At 43.3% G+C, this 20,692-nt stretch overlaps 1 protein-coding gene across 7 annotated transcripts in view; it reads right to left on the bottom strand.

Moving 5' to 3' along the window:
• Positions 1 to 2,764: 2,764 nt before the first annotated feature.
• Sptbn1 (spectrin beta, non-erythrocytic 1) overlaps positions 2,765 to 20,692 on the bottom strand; it is a 169,275-nt gene continuing 151,347 nt past the window's right edge. For 5 of the 7 annotated variants that reach the window (XM_029545478.1, XM_029545476.1, XM_029545477.1 and 2 more), the window contains 10 exons: positions 17,822 to 18,066; positions 16,987 to 17,125; positions 15,992 to 16,076; positions 13,833 to 14,029; positions 12,981 to 13,090; positions 12,371 to 12,434; positions 7,788 to 8,026; positions 6,621 to 6,794; positions 5,005 to 5,047; positions 2,767 to 4,089 (listed from right to left, as the gene is read on the bottom strand). In XM_029545478.1, coding sequence (XP_029401338.1) covers positions 3,871 to 4,089; positions 5,005 to 5,047; positions 6,621 to 6,794; positions 7,788 to 8,026; positions 12,371 to 12,434; positions 12,981 to 13,090; positions 13,833 to 14,029; positions 15,992 to 16,076; positions 16,987 to 17,125; positions 17,822 to 18,066 — 1,515 coding nt within the window. In that variant the 3' untranslated portion in view covers positions 2,767 to 3,870. Of the gene's footprint in view, positions 4,090 to 5,004; positions 5,048 to 6,620; positions 6,795 to 7,787; positions 8,027 to 10,670; positions 12,435 to 12,980; positions 13,091 to 13,832; positions 14,030 to 15,991; positions 16,077 to 16,986; positions 17,126 to 17,821; positions 18,067 to 20,692 lie in introns of those variants that run through there. The other 2 variants (XM_021211374.2, XM_021211375.2) reach the window with 2 other exon arrangements.

Raw genomic sequence — 20,692 nt, 5'->3', positions numbered from 1 at the left:
GCCCATCTCTGCTGAAACACAATGAACAGAGCACACCAAGGAGCAGGCACAGGTCAAACAAGTAAGCAAGCTTCTTCTCTATTCTTCCTGCCTAGTGTTTTTCTTGCTGATCCTTTGGCAGGTGTGGTGAGTTGAATAGGAATGGCCCCCACAGTCATGTGTTTGAATGCTTGTCTCAAAAGAAATAGCACTATTAGGAGGTGTGGACTTGGAGGAAATGTGTCACTGTGAGGGCAAGCTTTGAAGTCTCCTACACTTAAGCTATGCCCAGTGTGGAAGTCCTGTGGATCAAGATGTAGAACTCTCAACTCCTGGGCTCAAAGGTTAGGAACAATTGGGTGTTCTTCTGGAGATCCTGAGTTCAATTCCCAGGATCCAAATGGTCTCTCATAATGAGATCTGGTAACCTCTTCTGGCATGTAGGCATATAGGTAGGCAGAACATTATATACATAATATATAATTTTAAAATAAACAAAAAAACCCTCTCAACTCCTTCTCTAGCACCATGTCTACCTACATGCCATCATGTTTCCTGCAATGATGAACAACAAAAGACTACACCTCTGAAACTCTAAGCCAGCCCCAATTAAATGTTGTTGTGGTCATGGTGGCTCTTCACAGCAAGAAAACCTTAAGATGGGGATTTTGCTAATGTGTAAACTTAAAAGATTTATGTGTATGTATGTATTCCAGCATTTATGTATGTGTACCACATGTATGCCTGGTGCCTGTGGAAACCAGAAAACAGTGTTCCATCTCCTGGAATTATAGCTACAGCTGGATCTGAGAAGCCAGGTGTGGGTGCTGGGAACACCTCTGCAAGAACAACCTCTGCAGCTTGACATGGACATGTGTACCACCCCACATCAGCTTTTTTCTGTTGACCTATAGGTATATCTGAAGTATTCCTCTACCAACTTCTGGAGCAGGGAGCTTTGCAGATTGTACCTTAAGAGCAATAAGAACAGGGCCCCTTGAAGCCCTTCCTATTTAGTAACCAGTGTCTTCTCCCAAGTCAGTTGTGGTTGGAAAATAAAGGGGGAATATTAAGATCTGCGATTGCTACTTGGGAAGCAGAGGCAGGCAGATCTCTAAGTGTGAGGGCAGCCTGGACTACAGAGTGAGTTCCAGGACAGCCCGAGGACAGCTTAAGTATGTTAGTAAATGTGTTCAAAAGCAAAGTACTACCAGGTATACAGAACTTGAGTTATATACAGTGGTGTTCACCTCTGAAATCTAGTCCCTCCTGAGGTCAAGAGAGGCTGGAGCACATAGCAAGGAGTGTGGCACTTATACCCCTGAGCACTGCTTCCTGGAGTGGCTGGCACATAGAGGGTGCTTGGCAGAAGTAATGGGGGATATTTGACATGGTGCTGGTAGGAATCCTAGTTTAACCACCCTGATCTCAAAGAGCAGAAGGTAAGGTGTAAACTAAGATAAAATGATCACATGTGCACAGAAACAAGGTCATAACCAACAAGGAAAGATGTGGCAGGGACGTTAACAGCTGGCAGCAAGAAAGCACCCAATTTGTGCACAAAGTACTGGCTTCAATCCACATTCTTTATGCCATCTTCATTAAGTGGGTAGGACAGTGCCCTTAGAATCTAAGCCGTTCTTACATTCAATTCTCAGCACTCCTAATGCTGTGGCCCTTTAACATAGTTCCTCACATTGTAGGGACCCCAACCATAACATTTTGTTGCTACTTCATAATTGTAATTTTGCTGTTATTAATCATAAGTATCTGATATGCATGTCTCATATCTTGACCCAGAGGTCGAGAACCACTACCTTAGATGAAGACTTTGGGTGGGAGATTTAAAACACTGAGCAACAGATTTCCCTCAGAAAATTATATTTGGGGAATAAAAGAAGTAATTCACTAAACAATCTAAAATGGTAACTCCACTCTTGAGCAGATGCTCCTGGGAAATGGACTGCGTGTGCTAGGATTTGGCCTCAGTGCCTTGTGGAAATCTCCCTCCTACCCAGACACCCCAAAGAGAAAGTTTTTGTGTCTGGGTAAGATGAAATGGCCTTTTAAAAGAATTAGTTTCAGGAAACTGCTAGCGTTCTTCTGCCTCCATTCCCACTTGAGATACAGTGGGTTTCCAAAGTGTAACCAATTCTCAAAGGGAGAAGTGAAGGCCAAATGGAAACTTTCACAGGCCTTTTGCCTCTGTGGCCCCATCATATCCATCCACCCTCCAGGGTGTGTGGGGACAGGGACAATAAGCCAGGGCCCAGCAAGTTCCTGAATGCAGAACAACCTTTGCCTAGTGCTTTCTGCTGACCAGTAAACCTTGACTGCTAGATCTGAAAGATACCACAAGCAAGATAGCCTCCGACTGCTCACCTCAGAAGCCCCAAGCACTGTGGCAAACTTGACATTGGGGAAGTCTCAAAATAACTATGACTCTGGAGCAGTGTGAACACTACCACAGCCATGTCCAGTTGTTTGCATATTACCAAGGATGGCTTTTGTTCTGTAAGGGAAGACAGCCTTCCTTGGTCTATAGTATTTACCATTATCCCTTGTTCTTTTTCATGAAACATTTGCCTCTTGTGCAGGTCTTAAGGCTATAAAACATGAAACGTGTCACCATTCACCACTCCTACTCATTCTTCATTTGTTATGGCTTCCAAAGCCAAGACACACACACACACACACACACACACACACACACACACACACACACGCTTTGCAAGATCCCTATTAGGCATGTTTGGACAGGAAAAACACCGGCTAGTCACAAGACTTGATTTAAAAGCATTTAATGACATAGCATATATTTAACAGATAGGGCAAAAGTTGAGAGGTACAGGTGGTATGATGGAGCACCAGGCCTGAGCGCCCACTCTCTGTCCAAGCTCAGACTCTGGAGGTCATTACTATAGATGCCATTTTGATTGTGCAGTAAGATGAAAATTTGTCATTATAATAGTTACAGTGACAGAGAAATGCACACTATGTATCAAATAGCAAGGTAATGAAGCAAATTATAAGAGTGTGGCCACGCACAAGCAAGTAACCATTAGAGTAACATTACTTTGTCCAGTAAATGCTTCAGTTCCACTTATACACTTAGCAATGATTTAAAGGGTTTATTATACATCTAGTTTATTATACTTTGTACTAGAATTATCTCAAACATACAATATAATGTATTTCAGAAAAAAAGAGACTGAAATTACAGATTATTTAAAACCTTATCAATTTCCTATTCTTTCTTGTATACCGACATTCTGAACTGTCACAGCAATTGATGCAGAAAAGCCACATGTCGTGTGTTAGTAAGTGATGCCGGATACAAATGGTTTGGCCTGTAGGTTTACATGGAGCTGCACTGTGGTTGCAGCAAGAGATCAGAATACACGATCTGTTTAATAAAGGCTGCACCCATCATGGGCATTTATAAGTCAAGACTCAGGGTAATCACGGAAGTGAAGGGAGAGTAGTGTCAGGAAATCAGTCCATCGTCTCTGGAGAGCACAGGAAATAATTGTGTAAGCACCACTGCCTTGCATACCAACAGCATCAGAGGCGGGTTATTTCCAACACAGCCTCACAAAATTGAGGAACAGTTTAAATACTGAGATCTAATCTATATAATTTCATTTAAAAAATCTGGCCTTCCTTCTGTAGCTCAAACATTTTTAACTTGGAGATAAAGTGTTTAGGTATGTTTCCCCCACCCCTCAGAAATACTCTATAAATTAAAAAATTTATTTCAAAAAAAAAAAAAAAAAGGAAAGAAAAATATCAACTACATGGAGGAACATTAGGCACAGAGTAATGTGTTGGTCGGAACTTGCATGCTGGACTCTTACTAAAGGTAAGAGAAGGGTGGGACAACAGGGAAGTTCACTTCTTCTTGCCGAAAAGGCTGAACCTCTTCTCTTTGTCTTTCTCTTTATCCTTCTCCCTCTTTCCAGGACTGGACTCGCTGGTGATGGTGACAACGCTGGTGGGTAAGGTCTGCGCCCGACTGGATGCTGGCGTACTCTGGGTGCTGGCAGATGTGTCGTGTTTGTCAGAGGAGATGGCAGAGGAGATAGCCTGGATCCATGTGTTCATTTCCTCCTGGATAGAGGAAGAGACACGGGTTAAGACTTGGTCAAGAGGGGTGGGCATGAGTTTGGTCTTACCTCCATGACGTTCCAAGCCTGATAGCTGGAAGGCTTGGCAGCAGTGCCTCTAGGGTCACTGTCCTTAAATGCCTGTCTACGTTCTCAATACCAGAGAGGATATGGCCTATCCCCTCAGATGGGCCCACTGTGCTGCACCTGCAGGCCATTGGGGACGCAGTCCTACAAGAGCTAGAAGACTAGTCTAAGGCTGTGAGGTATCACGCTCATTCTAGAAAGTGCTCTTCCTCAAATAAAAAAAATGTTTTCGTGTGTGTGTGTGTGTGTGTGTGTGTGTGTGTGTGTGTGTGTAGACACATAAGTTCATGCTCATTAGAAGACAATTTTTCAGAGTTGATTTTCTCTTTATATAAAGTATGTCCTGGGGATCAAACTCAAGTCATCAGATTGATGGCAGGTCCTTTACCAACTAAGCCATCTCATACGTCCCCACACCCTTTTCCAGAGTTACCTCTCTTGGTGGAAGGGGTCTTTTAAAATTTAAATTGCTGCCCATGTTATGATCACCAAGGTGACCTTCTCTTCTCCAAGAAAGAGAGGTTAATGGTAATGGAGTACAGCGTAGAGGCGTTGGACTGGGCATCAGGACATATACTCAGACTCTGGCTACCTCCCTGTGCCTTGCTGTAAGGAGTAGCAGGCAAGGGCCTTCCTTGCTCCTAGTTTTAAGTCAATCTAGTGGATGTTGCTCTAGTTTCCCTCCTTTAATGAGGGACAAGATGATATTTGCTTCTTTTAGCCTAGTGTTGGTGGCTATGAAGACTGTCTAGTTGAACACCTCACAAATACTTCCACGAACTTTGATATCTGAGAAAAAAAAAAAAAAAAAAAAAAAACAGTAGTAACTTACATCATCTTTGGCTTGGAAGAGGTACTCGTTTCCATCACTTAGTCTGTAATTTCAAGAAAATTACATTTTATAATTATGTAGGTAACAATTTCATATTAGAAAGATAAAAATTTAATTAAAAAATACAGGCCAGGTGTGGTGGTGTACATCTTGTAATTCCAGTACTCGGGAGGCAGAGGTAGATGGGATCTCTGTGAGTTTGAGGCAAGCCTGGACTATAGCTTGATTTCCAAAATAGCCAGGCACAGAGGAACTTTGTCTCAAAAAACAAAACAGATCAAACAAAACAAAACAAACCCAACCCAACCAACCAACCAAAATCCCATAATCCCCTTATCCAAGGTGGATCACAAGCAGTCCATGGGTGAGCTCTCTATGGGCTGATGACCAGGCCTGGAGATGTGCACTGACCCGACAATGGCCCCTGGTCATTATGAAGTCACACATTCACCAGATAAATCTAATATACACAGGCAATCTGGTGCTTTAATCCAACAGAAGGATCAAAAAAAAAAAAAAATCAACCTCTGGAAGGTTTGGCTTTATTATGGCCAATACCACTTGGATTCTTAATTTCTGAATTAAGAAATGAATTCAAGAGAAACTTCAAAAAAGGTGAGTACTCTTGAAATTCTAGCTTCTGAGTTTGTGTCTCCCACATCTGCAAATTCTAGAGTTACCCAACTGACAACAAAAAAATGGCCTCTAGATTTTTCTTATGGAAATGAAAGCAGCCACACCCAGGAGGCCGTGTGGCACTGTGATGTCTGGTACTATGGGTGCAGAAGTAGGACTGACTCTGAGGCCCATGGAGGGGGCGTGAAGATGGAACAGTTAAGAGGTCAACTTGTCTGGGACTCTCATGACAAAATGTATTTTGAAAATATATGTATGCATGCACACTCGGGAATGTCAAAAAGACAACCTGCAAGAGGGCCTTTCCTTTCCTCCTTTCCCTTCCCTTTCCACCATGTGGGTTCTGAGAAGGAAGGCTGTAAACCAGGCTTGGCAGCAAGAGCTGTGACCACTGAGCACCTTCTCACCCCCTTGCCTTATCTTTTTACACTTTTAGAAATGAGATGGTTTGCCTATATCCCAACACAAAGAGCATGCCTGTGGACGTGGTGTGAGGGGGTGTCTTCCACAAGGAGGAGTCATTTGGATGCAGAAGTGTGGGAAGAGCTGGGGAGGATGGCCTGTCCCAACCAAGTACTTCCTGTTTGTCTCCTCAGGCTCTAGGATGACTCACAGTAAGCAAACATGGTAATTCCTTAATCTGTATAAGCCAGAAGGACTCAAAATGGGACTTTAAAGCTCCCATTATACACTGCGACATTAATGGCCCACAGCAGTGTCAGGGAACGGTGTGTTCCAGGTCATAAAATGAAGGCTCCTTTTCCTCTGGGTCCAGGCGCACAACCAGGCCCAGAGAAGAGTGGCGTTGGTTCCACAGAATTAATCCAGCAAGTCTCAGTAGGCTGTATGTAGACTGGATATTGACTTTCTTAGGGACTGAGGACCGTAGGAGGTGGCATGGCCATCACAGTACCTTGGTGGGAAAGCCAACCTCAGTGAGATGAACACACCCAGACAGCCATGAGCTTGAAAACTCTCACCTTAGCTTGAACACGTGCTTCTTCTTCTTGTAATCAAGGGCCACTTCGCAGATGGCCTCTTTCAAACTCACAGGGACCTCGCTGTGGTAGGGGATGCCAGAAGCAGCACCCTTGGCATCTTTATAGAAGCCCATTTCTTGGTTATTTATGACACAATATACATTGTGCCAGGACCTGAGCGGGTACAGCAGAGAAAAAAGTATCAAGGCTCTGAGCTCACCTTTGCTGAAAGATCTTCACAAACAGGCTACCCCTTATTCAAAGCCTCTCTAAACTGAACCTATACCAAATATTAGCCCTGGCCCCAACCTCTTAGGAACAGCGCATATGCCTGAGGAGCAGCAGGGGAGGGATACAGCTCTGTATCAGAGAACATGTGAGCTGCTGTCCCTTCTATCACATGTCGCCTTTGAAGCTTTTCACTGATGTTCAGGAACACAGACAAGGCTCCTTATTCTCAAGCACAATCTCCCCCAGACTTAAGTGACATTCTTTCTGTGGTTCAGCTACTGATAAAAGGGTAGATCCAGGGCCATTAGTATTTATGGTATCCCTTCGGGGAGCTACACTCAGGTGTGTGCCAACAATACGCAAGGGGCAAACCATCAGTACACTATAACTTAATGAGAACATCAGACTGTATCCTTATCCAACACAGACACAAGTCCTTTGTACAGTAGACATATGGTAGACCAGCTAAGTGTATGAGCTTTGGAATTAGATGTCACTTTCATCTCAGTTTTACTATTTACTAGATGTCTAAAAAAGTATGCTTTTTTACAACCTCTCAGAGCTTCTACTATTTCATCAGCTAAATAATAAACTTAGAGACTGGTGGGAGACGGTCATCTGAAGACTCATATGGAGAAGTGAGTACCTGTGAATGCTGTATCCTACCTACTAGGAACCCTACAATGAAGTCACTTCACTTCAGGAGACTGTTCAACTTTGCTATGGTGAGCTCCTCCTCAGGCAAAGCCTCAGGCCACTCCTGCGATTCCTGCCCACTACATCTCCTGAACTGAGTGTCACTCTCACTCCGATTCTCAACACACTGGTCACACAAGAATGACAAGCTCTGACCTTCAGAATGCCAGTCCTGTGAGACCCTGGGTCACCTTCCCACGGGTGATTTCACTCCCCACTTTCCTCATGTGCTGCCTTTACCTGCTCGAGGCTTTCTTATTATGGGCCTCCCACTCATGCTTCCGATTGAGGAAGCCTTCCATCTGGGCAGCGGGCGTCTCCAGGGTCCTGGCTGGCAGGGTGGCAGCACTCTGGGCCGGAAGTGCAGATTTGGCCTTTCGGTCCGAGGTGGGAGAGGGAACAGGACTGGACTCTTTGGAGCTTGTCCTCTGCTCAGCAGCACCATTGACCATTTCACTTGTTTCCATGGTTCCTGCCATCTAGGGACAGCAGAGAGGCCATTCAGAGAACCCAAGAGCAAGGGAGGACCACATACGCTCTGACTCGCACACATGGCTGTGTATAAATGCCTGGCACAGATGGAGGCAGTGCAGTAAAACCAGTGCACACCCTGCAAAGCCAGCTGGACACCAAGGACATTAGAAGGTGGGAATGGATTAATGCCCACCCACTTGCGGGGAAATGAGAAAAGCGAAATGCCAGTATGAGTTTTACTGCACTCTACTCCTCTGATTACTCCATTCTCACTAACATACTCAGATCATCTCCTCTCATGGTTACTTTAAAACACAAAGACAACGGAAACAATCAGACATATTAAGTATGAGAGTGGACGTTATACAGCAGCCACCTTACATCCAAGGGCATCATCAGAAGGGCTGAAGTTGAAGCGAAAGGGCATTCACAAACAGATGGAGAGACAATCCTATCAGAACTATACAGCATTCCCCCAGATGCAACAAGTAAACACCTTTGGCTTCTGAAAGAGGCTCCCTAGTTCTTCTCCCACACCCCTCCTCTCCAGATCACCATAAACACATGCAGAAATTAGGACAACACTCATGCATGTCACATCTACCATCCCCGTTAGACTTTGGAACTTAAGAGCTGGAAGAAAATGAGGCAAGTCCACAAACATCAACTGAACCACATCTGCCCAAGTTGATTGTGAGTGGGTTGTAGTTTGTGTTAAAGGAGCTGAAGAAAAAGCCAATCACAGTCACTCAATACCACACAGCTATTTACCCCCAAACAAAGACTGAACCAGGGCCTTCCCCATCACGGGTGGTTGATCACGGTGCCTTGCTGCACTGAGAAGGGAGCCCAGAGACAGCCAGGCTTCCAGCGGCTTTGACCCTTCAGTCTGGAGACGTCTTCAGGAGCGTTCCTTCCCAAGCTCACTTAAATTGTAACCCACACGGTTTTTCGGCTTTGGAAATGTAGTAGGGTCTTGATTCATTATCGTTTTCGGCCTGTGTACCATTAACTGTAGCAGCCCCTGGCTGGTATACCCAGGGCATGGATTAGCAAGTTACTAAAGCTGGGTGTGGCCGATGCTTTAGTAGATTACAGACAACCTGCACCCCTCATACACAGACAAGACATGGACGTATCAATGGCACAGTCATTAGCTACAGTCCCCACCACTGCTGCCCAGAGTCAGAGTGACACCCAGCTAGCAGCAACCTTGACAGTGTAAGCGGTAGACTGGCCACCCCCACTTCAAAACTCAGATCTGTCAGCTCTCTTGCTTAGGTATTATCTAGATTGATGGAGCCTGCTTATTTTAAATAAAGCTAATTTTCTGGAAAAATAGTAATGAGAACTTGGTAGAAGCGTATGAAATTATAAACTTAGGTAAACTAGCATAATTAGCATCAAGGTTTAGGGTTTGACTGGAGACTATGCAATCTTAAGGTTGTTTTTGATTTAAATTCTCTATTCTCATGACAATATGGTAAATGGATTATCAGGGCAGAAGGACACTGGGTGGGGGACAGAGTGCTTAGCTGGCCTGGCTGTGAAAGCAGCAGCCTGCAGGCATGGGAGCAACCACTCTTTCCCCTCCTCTCTTGTCTTTGCCTTGCTTTGTTGCCCAGGATGGGCTCGAACTCCCAATCCTCCGGCCAGTGGCGAGGATTGCCAGGTATCCCCTCTCCACCTGGATTCCCCTTTCACTGTTTTGGAGGAGGAAAAATAATCAAAGCCCAAGTCAAAAGAATGTTGAGGGGTCTTACAGTTGACAAATCTCCTCTAGTGGAATCTCAGGAAACTCATGTAAGGAGCACATGTGAGTTGGTGTGGAAGGCTGAGCCGGTGTGAGTGGGGAGAAACAGGGTTAGTACATACAGACACCAGGTAAAAAAAAATTTAGTGCTGCAGCTTTGACGCGGAAAACACTAGTGGCTGGGTGGGCCGAAGTTTATCTAGAAATGGCTATAATTTATCAGAGCTGGTTACACTTCAAGGTAGTTGAAGACAAGAAGTCTCTTCTGTTGGAAATTCTGCAGCAAAAATTTTTTTCTCTGGAGTTAGAAGGAAAGAGAAAACCCCACACCAGTATGCAGAGATAATTAATGTTTATGCAAATGAAATCACTAACCAAGAAAACAATGAAAATAAAAGGACAAAATGAACTTTAATGGACATGTGTTGTAAGCATGCCAACAAATAAAGAAACAAAATGACCTTTACTGGACATGTGCTGCAAGCATGCCAGCAGACAACACACATCACTAGGACAGACGTCAAAAGCAAATCACAGTACTACGATCACACGATGGTACATGTATGTGATCAACCCCCCCCCCACATATTGTTGCTTCTCTTTAGCAATTAGTTCAGAGTGCTTTTGTGGCCAGGCACATCTGAGGCAGTGAAATCAGGATGTCAACATGAACGCAACATGACAAGTAGTAGCGCAGGAAACACCTGATTGGTTTTCAAAGTACAGGAAGCAACACCATTTCCGAGTTCATTAACATGAGTCTCTGCATCATCATCCAAAACAACGAAACTGCCTTTCTTCTTCCAATACAATCCAATTGCTAATTAAACACAGAGAAAAATAGGCAGCAGAGCAAATGCTAAACAGTATCATAACACTCCCGTTTTGTGTGCTTATGTGTGTTTTGTCTTTGTTAAAAAAAAAAAAAGCCCTAAAAATTTGGTATCAGTCTGGATGATACAAAAACACACAGCACATATATGGAAACATCATCTATAAGTAAGTATGATCATGTATGTATGGATATATATATATATACACACACACACACACACACATACATATGATCAGTGACACAGTACGATTTGTGGCCATAAAGACATGGTCAGGGGATCCTAGTGACCAAAGAAAAAGATACAGTTTTTTTTCTAATATAAATTTGGATGTGTTTTAAGGCAGAGACCCAATAAGGATGCGTACTAGCCCAGAGCTTAAGAAGCTTGCTATCTATCTAGATACCTATCTACGGTTACAGGTAGATAGATATGTACATAGAGATTAGGAAAAACAAACAAGATGCTATATGATGTTATCCTGACAAAAGAGAAAAAAAAATGCATCATGAAATGAAAAGACAATTTAGACTTAGCTCATGAAAAACACATACCAAACAGGGCTCTGACTCCACTAAGACATCTAAATATGGCAAATGAACAAGGGAGTGTCTTGCAAGGCTTTGCTGCAATGAGGGTTTGGTCTGGTTTTGATCAGAACCAGGAAATCACCCCTTTTATCAGCTTTTACTCCTAAGAAAAAGGATTTCTGTTAAAATGTTTTCAATCCCTGCTAGTGGCCCAATATATGCCATCCTGAGAACTCCTTACTAGAGAACTTCGAGACTCACTTGAGACCCAGGAGTTTCTGTCAGTAGAGACACTGAAGTAGCCCTCTAAGGACAGGACAGCTCTACAAGTGCTCCCTGCCACACACAGGGCATTGAGTCTACCATTCAAGTGATTAGGATGAACCAAAATGGCTTTTGTTCTATTTGCCTAAAAAAATCAGAACAGCTTGATACCCTGAAGACTCTGACTGATAAGAGCTGCTGGCATCTGCCACATCCCAAGTTGGCAGTGGTGACATTGACCAAGACAGAGCTGGTGGCAGCAATCAGTGGGCTGTGCCATGTGGCGCACAGAAGCCTACATTTCTGGGTTGAGGACTTGGCAGAAAAGAGGATTATTGGGCTTGTACAAAGTAATAAATGGCCCAAAGGTCTCAGAACATTTGGGGTCCTGCACCTAAAACTTAAACAGCTTCCCAACAAAATTTAGCTTCTTTTGGGCTGTTTGATGAACGCATTCTCCATGGAATGTTACAGAACATCTGCAGGCCTAACCTTTCCTTACAAACCGGTCTTCATAGTTACTAAACTACTATACGATGGAAGCCAATAGGTTAATAATACTTGTAAGTAATACAGCACCTATAGCAGAGTACTGTGTAACTTGTGTGTGCCGTACCTGTTAAGAGTCTAATTTCATTATCTTATAATTTAATTTTGATTACCCATGTAAAATCTTAAAGTAAAAAGCTCACAATAAATAAACAAAAATTAAGTATGCTGCTTTGACGCAATGAGGATCCAAATGAACATAAATTAGATGCAAACAAATATGAAATCAAGGAAAGCTGTGGATTAAGTAAAAATCTTAACACTCTGGGTGACGTGGAAGCCAAAAGGTCAAAGGATGTGGACAGAGTGGTTCTTGACAAATGGTAGTGAACTTCACAGTCCAGACCACGAATGGTCACTGGCTGTCCGTCTGCTATTAAAGTTTTTGTAGTTTTGGTACGTTTGAGAGCGGTAACTAACCCGTGGAGATCCCTGCTCAGCCGGCAAACCATTCTGGGAAACTTGGCCTCCTTTTGAAGCATCCCTGTTAGGGTGAGATTAGAAAAGAGAAGGGGAAGGTAGAGGGGAAGAGAAAGAAGGGAAGAGAGAAGGAAAAACCAAGTGTAAACACCTTCTTCCACACAATGTCATGTTGTTACATCTGGTACTTCTAAGTGTTTTAGACAGTCCCTAAAATAGAGTTAAGCCTTCAGAAACACTCTGTCACCACCCCCACCTTATAAATCCACTTTAGACATTTTCATGGAGCTTACAACCTTCTGCAAATAGGAAATCAGTTCTTCCCTATCACAGAATCACTGGCTTGAAATCTCAGTGGTGCCTCTATACAATGAGTCACCCAGAGAAATGTGTCTGTGTGTTCTGGTGGTCCTCCTCCTCTACATTTCACTCTGTCATGTGACTGTTCTTAACTGTCACTTGGCAATGGCTACATAATTCTCAATAGTATAGATGAGACACTGAACAGGAAGTATATGTTCCTGGCTCTACAAGACTTAAGACAGATGCCCCATAATCTCACTTGCCACCACAACCAAAGTTTTAGCCTCTTATGCTTCCAGTGCCTCACCATTGCTGGGACTCAGCCTCCTCTGAAACCTTCGTGTTTGGGTCCGGAGAAGGTGGCCGCCTCTTTTTTTCTTCTTCCTCTTGCTGTCTTCGCACTTCCAGTAGCTCCAACTACAGAAGAACAGCCTGCTGTTTATCAGGGCTAAGACCTTTGCTGCTTTAGAAAAACATTCTAGAAACCCAGGAGACTTTTTCTACAATGGTTCATACTGGACAACCTCAAAGGTCAACACTCCAAATACAATGGCATTATGTCCATGAACACCATAGCTACAAGCTAAAACTGCAGGGAATGGAGGGCTGTCTACCCCTTGCTGGAAAACTCCTTTGGATGGTTCATTTCCCTCTGGGAATAGAGATTTCAAAATTAACTCTGCATCTTCTTAACTTTGTTGAGAGGGAAAAGTTGCTGGGGAGGTGTGGGGTTTAAGTCAGACTTTCCATGAAGTCTCAATAAAAACCTACCATGGACCCACAAAAGTGTTCAAGGAAGCCATCTGTATTGTAGTAGAGAAACAGGGAAAAGGAATTAAAGCCACAGAATAGTCTTCCTGAAACGAATCCAGTCTACGAGCAATTCATGTATTGTGTTAGAATTGTTTTAATACATATGCATACACACACACCCTGGAAGTACTGACAGCAAGAGTCCATATGCTATGAGAATAAAAGTTTCAGAAGAAGAAAGACCAGTGCTCAACCTCTGCAGTAAAGTTTTGGCTGGCAGAGACATTATCTGGAATGGAGATGATTTAATAGTAGTCCAAGATCAAGACATGATCTGATGTCCATGTGATTCCTAAAATTCACAAAAATAGGCGAAGTACTGTGCCAGACATGCTTGGACACTTACTGTTGTCAGCCTTTCCAGAGCAGAGAATCTCTCATCCCAGGTCGCTGCAGACTTTTCAAACGCCTCATGGCGCTTAATAAGCTTCTCCACTTCGTCTACACTCTGGCCAATTTCACGGCTGGATAGGTATGGTTCCTGTCCGAGCAGCCAAGCCTCTGCCACACTGGCATCCCTTGAGAACTGATGGACCTCCAAAACTGCACAGGGTATCAAGCGTGAGTGTCTGTCATGGGCCATACAATGGCACCGCCCTAAGCATAGCCATTTTATCATTTATGACACCAAATGCCATCAATTGTAAACACAGTGAGCCATACAGGCAAGAACATTGCAAGAATAGGGGTAATTACTTTAACTAGATTTTGATTTAACTTAATATACTAAAAGAATAGTATTTTAACACAATACCTTTATCTGTTTACCAAATATGAATACAAGTTAAATTTTATAAGTAAGCACATACTACAAAAATTTAAGATGATTTCTATTTTCCAAGACTCGTATGTGGACAGTGGCTCTCAGGTAGACTATACAGGCCTAGAATTTACTCTGGTCATATGTCCCTAATTCAAAAAGATCAGATCTCAGAGCCCTCACAGAACAAACAACCTATTCATGCCAGACTATGCAGGTGAGGCAGGAACCCACATAGAAGCTTGTATTAGGCTGAAATCCAGTTTTCTCTTGGATTGAGAGGGTAGGAATACTAACAAAGGGGAAAGACAGGAAAAGCTCTTCTCCTGATGCAGTTATGAGGAAGTGGACTAGAACCTGGCTTAACTAGACTGCCAGTGCACATTAAGCATCTCACTCAGCAGTGTCTGGGGCCAGTTGGATAAGAACCTACTGTGTGGAACATCACTGAGCCAGGAAAAGGCCAGCCATCTCACTTTGACATTATGATGGACCCCATAACTTATTAATTGACAATAAACTAGGGAACTGTCAATTCTTCAAGGTAGGTAGCAGGTAAGTCATTACTGTAAACCCAGATTGTACCCTGTTATCCAGTTCATAGCAGGTATGACACAGGTTTTGCTACACAGAATGAAACTGACCCAGAGTTTTCAAAGTCTGCAAATGAAGTCCTCAATAACACAATGGCCCCAAATAGAACATTAGAGGGCTCTGGGCCCAATTGGGTTTTTTTTTTACACAACTTTAGTTTTTACTAAGAGTCTACAATATATAGGAATGAGGCTAGAACACAAGACAGAGCCTAAGTATCAACACAGTATGTTAGAATATAGTTTTTTGTTGTTTTTTTTTTTTTTAAAAAGCTTGAATTGAACTACTTTTAATGTTCAAATCCATGAAGTACTATTCTTAAATACATTTTGAGTCCAGTGAAGGCTCATAGTTCCAGGTAAACTGGGATTATACAGAGAAGGGAGGGAGAGGAAGAGGGAAAGAGAAGAAGATGGAGAGAGGGAGAAAGGGGGAAAGAGGGAAGAAAGGGGAGAGAGGCAGAGAGGGAGGGGAAAATAGAGGGAGAGAGGAAGTGGGAGAGGGGGAGAGAGGGAGATGGAGAGGAAAGTAGAGAGAGGTAAAGAAAAGAAGGGAGAGAGAGGGGAAGGGAGAGGGAAAAAGGAAGGGGAAAGAGATTACTTGTATTATTTTATTTTTGTTTTTTAGAGACACTCTCTTCATATTCCTATCTGTTCTTATATCTTGCTATGTAAATTATGCTAGCCTTGATCTCACAGAGAACCGCATTTCTCCGACTCTTGAGTGATTAAAGGAGTACACCACTACACCCTGCATACTTTATTTTGTGTGTGTGTGTGTGTGTGTGTGTGTGTGTGTGCACATACACTCATCTGAGTACAGGTGCACACAGAAATTAGAGATGTTGAGATGCTCTGGAGCTGGAGATGGACAGGAGGTGAGCCTCTGACTTGGGTGCTGGGAACCAAACTCAGGGCCTCTGGAAGAGCAGTGGGTGCTCATAACTGCTGAGCCATCTCTTCAGCCAGCCCCAAGAACTTCTTAAAAACAATATTCAGGGTGAATACACTGAGAAAGAAACATTTAAAACTTCAGAATCATTAAGTAATAATATAACATTAATTAAAGCAGAATGATTGGCTTGTATACACATGTATTTCCATGGATACACAGAAAGAACAGAAAAGCAAATGAAGAACACATGTCCTTACTCAGTCTTAACCACTCCCACCGGTCTTCCCACTTGTCAATCATTTCTTTTCTTTTCTCAGTCAACTGCAGTAACTTTTCCTTGATCTGCACAAAAACAAAGGCCTTAATAAAACACTGCAACCTTTTGTCTGTCCCAGATGAGCACTTTGTACAAGAAAATTTATTTTCCCCTAAGCTACTAAGTATCAGCTTAAATGTTTTATTTCATGTCTTGAGTATGGAGAGAAAATATAGCTATTTTTCTAGAAGGGGTGGGAGTTCTATTCAAAGCTGCCTGTGCTGAGGTAGCAAAAACCCCTGGGGCTTCCTGAAACAGTAACGCTGATGAGGAGGAGAACAGTGATGCCGACAAAGCCTTGGCTTTTCTGAGAGACATCCATTCCTGTGAAGGATGCTACAGAAGGGACATAAGTGCCGCTGTTCTGACCAGAGCTGCAGTCACCAGCCAAATGCAATGTAGAGTTGAGTGATAGCCCGAGCCATCCCACCGATGAACTCACAGGCTGTTTTTACACCCGGACCCCTCAAAAATTATCTCTGCACAAACAATTACCAGTTTTGGGTCTACAGTTTTATGTAACAGTTATTCTAGGCAGACAGAATAAGCTTCAAAATGATGCACATGTATTGTAGGCCCTGTTGAAGTAGGTCCTGTGCTCAAGCACACAACTACACAGAATGAAAATATTAGAAAAACTGCAACTACACTGAACACACAGACTTGGCTTTTGTCATCCCTTACTATAGTACAGCAGCGATTTACCCTGTGTTAGGTATTACACAGGGTCCAGAGATGTTGTAAAGTTATGAATAAGTCCTATGTCATTTTACATACGGTATCTAACCATCTGTGGATTCTAGTGTTCACAGAAGTCCTGGAATCAGTCCCTGTAGATTGTGGGAGACTTCAAAGACACAGGTGCAAAATAAAATCCTTTTACATGCCAACACTGGCTGAGTTCACATCAGGTCCCAAAGCAAAGCAGCATCCTACCTCCTCAGAAGCATAGTGTTTCCGTGCCAGCAGGGATTTCCCAAGTTCAATGCAGGCTGTAAAGCTGTCATTACGAGCATCAATTTCAGCTTTGATACCTTGATGATTATTCATTAACAGTTCAACAGATGACACATCCCTGTAAGAAAGTAACATCACCTTTGAAAGATGAAGCTTTTCAAATAAACATGTAGGTTTTAAAACTCATAATTTGAAGGAAACTGACAGCCTAATTGTCTTTTTTAGGGCTGATTTGCAGCCCAAACTCAGGCCAAATCACTAAAGCTCAGTAACGCTTAACTCAGGACTGGCTAACTCGATAACTTTCAAAGAAAGGCATCTTTAAGTGCATACAAGATACAATGCAGGCAGACACTCCTTTGAGAAGGCACAAAGGCAGTTCCAACAAAGAACAGCCTGATGGAACAGTTGAGACATAAAGAAATACAAAGCCAGATGTGGAGAAAAGCACTCAGGAAGCTGATACCTCTAGTCATCTATTAAAATGTTCACTGCTTTGAAAGAAACCAAACTAAAGGAAAGACGCTAATCAGTTCCGGACACTTGAAACAAATGTCAAGGGTGAATATCACCTTTGTGATATGCATGGACACAGAGACTTCTAATATAACAAAGATACAGAAAAATAACTCCAGAATGCCTGAGTGGGAAGGTGTGGGTGAGTGTGCCACGTGGGCGTGTGGGAGTAAGAATCTAGAGGAAATGAGCACCACCGTGGCTCCTTCTTCCCATGGCAGCGGTGTGTGGTAGAGAACAGAAGCAGTGGAGCTCTTCTCTGAATACCCACACCTCTGTGGCCCGGAGGGAGCCTTACCGTGGTTTCTCCTGGGCCTCGATCTGCCGGATGACATCTTCCATCCAGAGCATGAGGTCACGCACCATGCTGAAGAAGCGGAACTTGTCTCCTGTGTCTACCAGCCGCACCCTGCGACCCTCACAAGCATCCAGCAGGGACTTCCAGGCTTCCAGGACCTCATTCTCACGCTTCTGGATGTCATCAGCCTTGTCCCCTGCATAGGCTGCCTGGAGGCGGGCTGCATCTTCCTGCAGCTGCCTCACCTGTGAAGCCACAGGGGAGAAAAGCAAGGTTTCACTACTGTGGCCTTGCCACAATCACCCCTTCCCTTCCTTACCTACTGTGTCACCATAAACAGCAAGGGGAAGGAGCCATAGGTTGCTGGGTCTGTGCCTCTTAATAAGTTCTTTTTTCACTTGGTAGAGCCAAGTCACAAAACCCTAAACCTACTGAATGCCATTATTAAGTACTGTTTGAACAATGAAAGAAATAAAATGCTACAGGAACAAAGGGAAGTCCTGTAGCCTGGGATGTGAAGACAGAGCTGAGTGGGACACATTCCAAGATAAGAAATACCTTGACTGGCTGGGTGTGCGGGCACACACCTATATTCCCACCATTACCATCCTCAGCTATTCAGTGAACTCCAGGCCAGCCTTAACGTTTAAAAATAAGTGGGAGTGGGTGGGCTGACAAATAGGTAAAGGCACTTAACATATAAGCCTGATGACTTCAGGTGAAAACTGGAACACACAATGACAGGAGGGAACTACTACAGAGCTTGTCATCTGACCTACAAATGTACTGCTGAGGCATGCATGCCCCACGACACACCAAATATTGTTTTAGAAGTATAGACAGTATGCTGAACACACTTTCTGTGTCGAAGGGTGAAAAACAGGTTCTCGCTTTAGGCAATGATGGAGGCTCGTCATCACAGGAAAAAGTGACTACTTTATACTCTCCAGTCTCTCCTCCTCCTTCCCGCCCCCCTCTTTTTTGAGACAGGGTCTCAGTATCTAGCCCTGGCTGTCCCGGAACTATGTAACCAGGCTGGCCTCAAACTCAGAGATTTATCTGCCTCTGCCTCCCGAGAATAAGGACTAAATGTGTCCACCACTATACCCGACTACCTACCTTATCCTTGGGTGTCCATTTTCATTGTGTTGTACTTGAAACACTTAACCCACTTGAAGTGCTATACATCAAGACTCATGTCTGACATTATCTGGTAATAAAACTATGTGACCAAAGTCTACAGTCCTGGATGAGCCTTTCATGACTGTAAGGGAGGTTATTTGGAAAAATGCTAGGTGAGGTTCTTCCAGGGACAATGGGACAGGTTCACCCAATGCTATGATTTTGGGAGAAGGTGGATTATTGACCCTTAATTGTACAAAAGGTCTTAAAATGGTGGCAAGAACATGGAGTTTCTAAAAAAGTTTCACAGAAAAAAAAAATCAATGGGATTTGGTTTGCATGGTGATTTGATTTCCATGTTCTATGTTTCTTTGGGAAATAGTCTCTAATTCTGAATTACAGTTAAGGTATGTAAATCAGATTATCATGAGCAAGTTGTAGGGAATACTTGAAAATCAATTTCCTTGTCTTCTAAGTCGTCATTTCTTGGGCCTCTGGTTATGTTTTTTTATAGGGTCTCTCAGTGAGAAGATGGGAGAAGCTAGCACAAGGAAAGCTCACACAAGAGTTAAGGACCACCTTGGCCACACAAGACTATTGCTGCCTCTGTACGATATTGGTGGTAGGTCAGTGCCTGCAGGAGGGCCACACTTCTTTTTGTAGCTCTTAATTGCTTTACAGTGACATGGTGAGGTAGGTGGAATCCAACAGACTTGGGCTGGGTTCTTGGCTATAGGTATTAAGCCTCAACAGTCTCATGAGGTAAAAGTATTTCATGAAGAAAACAGGGAATGGCTCTATCTCTTAAGCATCCTACAGTTTTGAATGGGGAAGTCTAGTTCTTACTTGTCTCTAGACCTCTCAAAAACCTCCCTTAGCATTTGTTAAAACCAGTAACGGGATACATTCACAGATGTAACTGTTTCACAAGGATCATCTCAATCCTCAAAGCAGCAGGAAACCCAGGCATAGAGAGAAGGCAAGAACTGAGTGAGACTCCAGACCGCAGTCAAAAGATAATGGTAGTCAAGAAGATAGAATAACTCCTAAGTAGTGAAGAATGGTGAGGTTGACCCTTACCTGAGCCCGCCTGGGCCAAGTCTAGACCTTTTGTTGTGGGGAAGGGGTTAGGTATTTACTAGAATATAGCCTCTGTCCATTAAATTTTCCATTGAATTCTTTATCCTAAGACTACATATTCATATCCAATGGAAACCACACAGCCACAGAGTCAAGAATATACTCTATCTGGCCTTCTGCCGACTCTGTACTGATCATTTGCCCTCAATAAGCAAGAAGAGAGCTCCTGACCTTCTCAGGGTTGAGAAAATTAGGCAAAATCAGCTTCTTCTCTGGGAACATCAATTTGGAGGGGAAGAGATGATGATTTTTCAACTACAAGAACTAAGACTAATCAGGAAACTAGAAATTAGAAGGCAAAAGAGAGATGGAGCACACTATTACGTCTCTCTGTTCCACTGCTTTTTCAACATCCTCAAAACTGTTTTAGTGCTAAGCTACTTCATAGAGTGCTGGAGCTAGAAGATCTGGCATGTCAAAATGTGAGGATTTAGTCTCTACTAGGCAGAAGTTGGGACCACTTGAGAAAAGGAAGGGGAGTGGAGTCAGGAAGCATGAGGTAAGCAGTGGTGGACAGGGGAATGATGGAAAAAAATATAAATACATTTATTAAAATGACATGTGAGATCCCACTAAAATCTGGAACTAGGCAAGGCTGCCCACTTTCTC

Source organism: Mus pahari, chromosome 13 (assembly GCF_900095145.1).
Source record: "Mus pahari chromosome 13, PAHARI_EIJ_v1.1, whole genome shotgun sequence".
Taxonomy (NCBI): Eukaryota; Metazoa; Chordata; class Mammalia; order Rodentia; family Muridae; genus Mus; species Mus pahari.
The sequence above is the reverse complement of the archived record's forward strand: the minus strand, read 5'-3'. Positions and strand labels throughout refer to the sequence as shown.